A 7,224-nucleotide genomic window follows, 5' to 3' on the forward strand; every position below is an offset into this window, starting at 1 on the left:
CGATAATTCTAATTTTTTAGATTTGGCGAATCATTTGAACGTTCCTATTTAAATAAATAGATATTTATAGTTAAATTATATTTTAGAAAAGTATACTTAAATTTAAACATATTAATCACCGTCACACCGTTTCAAGTTATGGTTATATCGATTATTCATCGATCCAGTATTTTGAAGTATATTTCTCTATTGAGATGTTAGTTTTGAAATATTTATTAGAAAGAATTAAAAAGTAATATGACAAGTTTTAGCTAAAAATGATCATGGGTGGTGGGGTTTTAGTAGTTTGAGGAGAGAAAAATAAATGAAATAAAATGGTACGAATTCCAATGGGTTTTTGCCTTTCATTACAGAGACACAGAACAGAGCTGAGAATATAAAGACGAGGAAGAGGAGCAGAACAACCTTTCAATTATTTTCCCTTTTTTTAAAAAAATAATTTTTGAAAAGGAAAATTTAATTTTGGCCATCCTAGTTTGTTAAAAAAAAAAAAAAAAAAACAATACAGGCCCCCCAAGCCCAAAAATCCAAATCCCCATAAATAAATAAATAAATAAATACGAATGTCCCCTTCCCATTATCAAGATTTTTCATGTCTCTGCCTCCTTCCAACTCCAACCCACACCTCTCTCTAAACTTAAATCTTTCCTACACAAATCATTATGAGTAATTGGTTGGGTTTTTCTCTTACTCCCCATCTCAGAATCCACGACGCCACCGCCGCCGATGAACAACCCAACCACGCCGCCGCTGCCGCCTTCCCGCATCTCATGCCACTCCGCTCCGACGGATCTCTTTGTATCACCGCCGCCGCCCACGGTATTTTTCTTTCTTATTAATTCCACCAAAAAACAGGGGACATAGAAAAAAACTGTGTTTAATTTTGTGTGTTTTTAGATTGGAGATCGTATGAGAATGATGAAGAGGAAAGTCCAAAGCTTGAGGACTTTTTGGGGAATTGCTATTCAAACTCACCGCCGAACGATCAGACCCATACTAACAACGCGGCCGCCGCTTTTATTCAACCAAATAGTAATAATAATGATGATGATGATGATGATGATGATAATTACGATTACCAGGCGGATCATCAATCTCTAATTCCAAACAATACTAATGTAATTTACAAGTCTTGGTTAGGACCCACTTCGCAAAATGAGAGTGGGTTTCAATCTCTATCTCTGGGGATGAGCCCCAACTTTCAAAACGACATCGCTTCATTGCATTCACCGCCCTCACCCCAGCCGCCGCATATGGCAGCTGATTCCCGGAAACGACCCATGCCGGTAGCCAAGCCGTTGATTAAAGAACCTGTACCTAGAAAGTCCATCGATACCTTCGGACAAAGAACCTCCCAGTATCGCGGCGTCACAAGGTACCTTCTTTTTTTATTTTTTATTTTTAAATATTAAGATTAAAAAAAAAAAGAGAATAATTTAATTTATATTTATTGTTTGGGGAGTTTGGTGTAGGCATAGATGGACAGGAAGATATGAGGCACATTTATGGGACAACAGCTGTAGAAAAGAGGGACAAACAAGAAAGGGAAGGCAAGGTAACAAAAATTAACATCTCACTATTTCATCTGTTTTTTTTTTCTTTTTCTTTTTCCACTTCTAAATAAAAGGGGAAAAAAACTTACTTGTTCTCTAATGTTGAGTTTTTTTACTAAGATTTATTTAGGGAATAAAAAATAGAATCATACTCATTTCATCGACCACCATTAGTGTTTTTTTACAACTAAACGAAGAAAAAAAAAAGTTAAAAAGTGTTTTCTTTTTAATATATACGGGTTGTTTTTCAAGTATAAGAAAATTAGTTAATTTATTTATAAATATAAAAAATATCATTGTTTATTACTGACAATAATATATTTCTATCCTTATCTATCACTAATAGCTAGTGATATTTTGTTATATTTGAAATATTTCTAACAGTTTGTCATCTAAAACAATTATTTACATATATGTACACTAAAAAAAACATGGCTTTTTAAAAAATAAAAATAAAAAATTATGCACGAGGTATTCCATATCCTAAATTTCATTGTCTATTTAGTTTCTAAACTTTCAAAATTACAAGCTAAATGTGAAAATTACAAGCTAAATCTCTAAATTTTCTAATTTTTTAAATTTGAGAATTTATCTGGATACGATATTCAAAGTTAACATTCCATAGGATATTAATACAATTTTATAACTACTTTGGGTTATTATTTGATCCAGAAATATGTTTTTTTAAAATATTATTCTCCTCTCATTCTTAATTATGCTGTGAGGGAGTAGTTGGTCTTCTAGTTCTCTTGTTTTGTAAAAAAAATTATATCTAATAGATCAATCAATTTTTTTAAAAAAATTTCAATATTGTCATAAGTCTATTATATACAAAATAAAAAAATATCCTGAGTTCAGAGGTTAAAATTGTAGGGAACTATTAAAGAGGTTGGGAGTCGAGTAAAGTTGAAATATAAGTTTTTAAATATGTTATTTATTTTTTTCTTTTTTGGTAATAAATAGAGGAATCAATAATTTTGAAGAAACAAACTAACAAATTTGATGTTTGTCTGCAAAAATTCTTGGTGGGATGGCGGACCGGGTTTCGTCGCATCAATCAAATGTCCAATTATGCAGTTTATCTTGGTAGGTGAAGAGCTAGCTTAGCTCCCTTTTCCACCATTTCTCTTTATTATTTATTTAAATTTTTTGGACCTACATTTTCCTTTTTTAATTATTATGTTGTTATTTAATCCACCCATATCATTAAAGTTTGTACATCTCATATTATTATCTCTATCCATTTAATTTATCATTTATAACATTTCAATTATTCCATTTTTCTACACACACACGAAAAGAAAGTGAAATATAGATTCATTATATATCTTGTTTATTAATCAGGTGGTTATGATAAGGAAGAGAAAGCGGCACGAGCATATGATTTAGCTGCACTAAAATATTGGGGACCAACAACGCATATTAATTTTCCAGTACGTTTTAGATTTTACTATAAACATTCTTAAAGTATTTGTATTGGTATGATATTGTCCATTTTAATTAAATTTTTTGGCATGCTCGTTTCTTAATATTTGTTCGAATATTTTACGATTCAGCTGAGCACTTATGAAAATGAGCTGGAAGAGATGAAGAACATGAGCAGACAAGAGTTTGTAGCCAATTTGAGAAGGTACTAGTGAGGCAAAAATATTGAAACTCTTTGACAATTTGTTTTGTTCGATCGTCGTTGTTAGGACGTCGAGGTTATCTTGTAAACATTTTCTTTTTTTTTCTTTTTTTTTTTGGGTAAACAGGAAAAGCAGTGGATTCTCAAGAGGAGCCTCAATGTATAGAGGAGTTACAAGGTATGGCACAAAGCAAAAAAGCAACTTTAATAATGGAGTTTCTCTTGTTTTTAATGCATGTTGCCCCAGCTGCAGTCTCTTTCAATTATCATTGGTAAAACATTTTAAAATAATAATTAAAAAAAAAAAAAAGAATTTAAACATTTTTCCTTTAACATTAATTTACTTGTCTGGTTGTTTGTTACTATTAGTTTAATGAATGCTTCAAAATTCCTTTCTTTTTCATTCCTTTGTCTATTAAGATTATTTGGTTTGTCTTTAAATGTGTTTTTTTCTTGGACAGACATCATCAACATGGAAGGTGGCAAGCTAGAATAGGAAGGGTTGCAGGAAATAAAGATTTGTACCTTGGCACATTTAGTAAGTATAATAATTATTAAATTAATTAATTGTGTATTATATTGTAATGTTTTTTCCTTTATTTTTCCCTTGTTTTTATATTGTTAAATGATATATGGAGAATTATTGTTCCTAAAGGCACACAAGAGGAGGCAGCGGAGGCCTACGACATAGCAGCAATCAAGTTTAGGGGGACGAGTGCAGTGACAAATTTCGACATTAGTAGGTATGACGTAAAGAGGATTTGCTCTAGCTCGACTCTAATTGCTAGTGACCTTGCAAAACGTTCTCCATTAAAGGACGGTACTCCCTCAACTACTGAAGACTATACTGCATGTGCTTCTCCCTCATCGTCCCCGCAGCCTCTCTTGGCCATAACTGGCAATGGTGGTATCGAGAGCCACCACGAGTTGGTTGACATGGTTTGGTGTGACAACGCTGTTGCAGACGATAATAATCAACACCACGAGAATGTAGGAAAGATGGAGAACGACTTGAGTTTGACGGGTTCGTCGAGCAATAGAACGATGGATCCATCGTCGAAGTGCTCTCGGCCAGTACAAAACAACGAAGAGTTCGGGAATGGGGTCGGAGGAGGGGAGTATTCACAAGGCTATTTCTCAATGCAAGGAGAAAAATATGAAGATGGGAATGTGGAGGGAGATCAAAATAGGCAGGAGAATGTAACAATGGGACATCATCATGCTCCAATGTTTGCTCTATGGAACCAATGAGCTTAGGGGAATTAGAAAAGGGAAACTGTCTCTTCTATTGATTGTATTTTTTGGAATCAGTTTTTATGGGGTTTTCCAAGTTTTTTTAGGTTAGAAAGCTGATGGAAGTTAAAAGGTTGAATGGTAGGTAGGGTGGCAACTGGTAGGAAATAGAATTAGTTGGGAATATAGTTTAAAGCTTTGAAAATGTTGGATTTTGATTCTTTCTCTTTTCCAACATTTGTGGCAATGCCAAGTATAAAATTGAGGAAGTTATTATCCTAAAAAATGGTCTCGTTTTTTTTTTAAAAAAAAAAATTAAATCTATAGTATTACTTTTACCTTCAAATTTTTTGTTTCGTCATCTAATTTTTTATCACGTTTTAAAATTTAAAGTAGTTTTTAAAACCCGTTCTTTTCAACTTATGTATTAAGAAAGATGCAGGGTCAAATCTTCGTTATAACATGTATCAAATAGCTTGTGTTTGTTGAATGGAGTCGGATTAGCCATAGAGATCTTTACCTTCGTTGTTTGAAAAAATCTTTCGTTAATTGAATGGTTTGATTATATATCCATATGAGCGTCAGGTTAATGTTTTATTTAATTAAAAAAAATTCTTTTGAAGAATAAAAAAATATATATTGGAAGGTTTAATAAAATAAAATTATAAGTTTTTTTTATTAGTATTGGAAGAGAGAGAGGTAAATAAAATAGGGTTGAGCCATGGTGATAAGGAGGTGCCTTAAATTGCGTGCCCTCTGTCTTCTTTTTCTCTCTCTAATGACATATTCCAGTTTTTAATTTCAAATTTTCGCCCACGCCCTTTCAAGGAGCGTCCACTCACGCTCCTTTTTTATATTTTTTAATATGATTTTCATTTTATTTTATTTACTACCGACGATTAAAATAGAGATCTTTTTAAATATAAAAGAATATTTAAAATATTTACATTTTATAAAAAAACAAAAATTTCTTAGAACTTTTTGGTAAATATTTTTTGAATTTTTAAATTTATAAGAATTTTTCACTATTTTAGTTTTATGGATATATGGACAAATATATTAATAATATCGGTGTCAAAATTTTTAAAAAAATATTTAGAGTAATTATTATATTATTTTTACTCTTAAAATAAATTATAAATAATTTTATTAATATTTTTAATGGAATATTTTTAAATATAAAAAATATTTACACTTTATAGCAAAAAGTTTCAAAAGTACAAACCACTCTTGAGACTTTGGCTATACTTTTGAAACTTTGGCTATAAAATATAAACATTTTTTAGATTTTTCTATTTATAAGAATTTTTTTATTAATTAATAAATATCTATTATGTATTAGGATAAAAATATTTGTCAATATATATTTTTTAAATAAAAAAGTTCCAATATCAATATTAAATATTCGATATCTTTTATAAAATTCGTAAAACAAAAAATATCTAATATAAATAAAAATGAAAAATTTTTGTAAGTAAAAATTTTTAAAAAATATTTCAAAAGTATTATCTATTTTTGTAATTTTTTATTATAAATATTTAAATATTTTTTTATATTTAAAAAGACTACTTTTTAGTAAGCACGTGCATTAAAATTTAATTGAAAAAATATATCAACCTATTTTTACTTTTTAAATAACACATGCACCTTCAATCTCAACAAGAATGACTGAAAGTCTGAAATATATTTATATTTGACATTTTGCTCTCTCAAGCTACACACATTCTATATGTAAATTTGAGGGTTTCAAGGTAACTCAACATTATTAAAATATTTATATACACTTTCCAAATATATAATATGTTTTAGTTGGATAATTAATTCACTTCTCTACCTGACAAAGGAAAAAGATCCATTTTAATCCACGTTTTTCCACGTCGATAGAAATATCTAAATCTTAATTTTATGAAAATTTTGATAAAAATATTAATAAATATTGATTTCGGTATTTCTAAAAAATTTATAAAAACAAAATAAAAATAAATTTAAATTAATAAATAAATATTTTATGATTTTCAAAAAAGTTAACATGTCTATTAAACTATATTTATATTAGTGACATTTTAATATTAACTTGGTTGAAATAAATATTTTATGATTTTCAATCGATTTAATATGTCTATTATATTATATTTATATTAGTGACATTTTGATGTTTGTTTTTTGTGCTTCGTAAATTCTTTTACGATATAATGAAAATATTGATTCACCTCTCATGTCGATGTTGAGCCCATTGAAACTTGAAAATATGGAAATATTAATATGTCAACAAAAATTTAATTCTATGATTTTAGTCCTAATTTTATCAAGTTGTATTATTTTTAATTTAAAATTATAATTTTATCAAATATATCGCAACTCAAATATCAAAAACTTAAATTGATGATCAAATATAAATTTAATATTATATCATCTACCACTAAATTTACTTTAGGATCATTTAATTAACCTTTAGAAATATTATAATTTTTTATTTTCAAAATGTTTACCTTTTATCTCTAAATATCTTAATTATTTTACTTTGTAAACTTTCAAATATTCCATTTATTCATTCAACTTATCATTTCGTTGTTATTTGAGCCTCAATCAATTCAATTATGTTTAGTTTAAAAGATTCAAGTACTTATTAGATATAAACATTAATTTCGTATTTAATAAGTATGAAAATTTTAATAAATATGTTACATCGTCAAGGACCCATTAAAGGAAAAAAAAATATACAAAATACTTGAAACATTTTAAACATTTTTTTTTCTGTAAAAATTCATATATCTATTAGATTTTTACCACGTTATTTAAAATTTTATTAAA

At 28.6% G+C, this 7,224-nt stretch overlaps 1 protein-coding gene across 1 annotated transcript; it reads left to right on the forward strand.

Annotated features, from left to right (window-relative positions):
- The first annotated feature begins 558 nt into the window (after window positions 1–558).
- Window positions 559–4,699, forward strand: LOC120071587 (AP2-like ethylene-responsive transcription factor AIL1). The gene is made up of 9 exons (XM_039023937.1): window positions 559–819; window positions 898–1,375; window positions 1,473–1,555; window positions 2,631–2,639; window positions 2,898–2,986; window positions 3,110–3,183; window positions 3,308–3,358; window positions 3,642–3,718; window positions 3,836–4,699. The coding sequence occupies exons 1-9, from the start codon at window positions 663–665 to the stop codon at window positions 4,429–4,431; spliced, it is 1,614 nt and encodes a 537-aa protein (XP_038879865.1). The 5' UTR covers window positions 559–662; the 3' UTR covers window positions 4,432–4,699.
- Window positions 4,700–7,224: the final 2,525 nt, after the last annotated feature.

Source organism: Benincasa hispida, chromosome 1, assembly GCF_009727055.1.
Source record: "Benincasa hispida cultivar B227 chromosome 1, ASM972705v1, whole genome shotgun sequence".
NCBI lineage: Eukaryota > Viridiplantae > Streptophyta > Magnoliopsida > Cucurbitales > Cucurbitaceae > Benincasa > Benincasa hispida.

Bases quoted from the DNA above. Each gene is read 5' to 3' on its own strand.
- LOC120071587 (XM_039023937.1), top strand. From the start codon at position 663: ATGAGTAATTGGTTGGGTTTTTCTCTTACTCCCCATCTCAGAATCCAC. The intron at 1,376-1,472 runs GTACCTTCTTTT...AGTTTGGTGTAG, and splicing joins CAGTATCGCGGCGTCACAAG to GCATAGATGGACAGGAAGAT. The intron at 3,719-3,835 runs GTAAGTATAATA...TTGTTCCTAAAG, and splicing joins TTTGTACCTTGGCACATTTA to GCACACAAGAGGAGGCAGCG.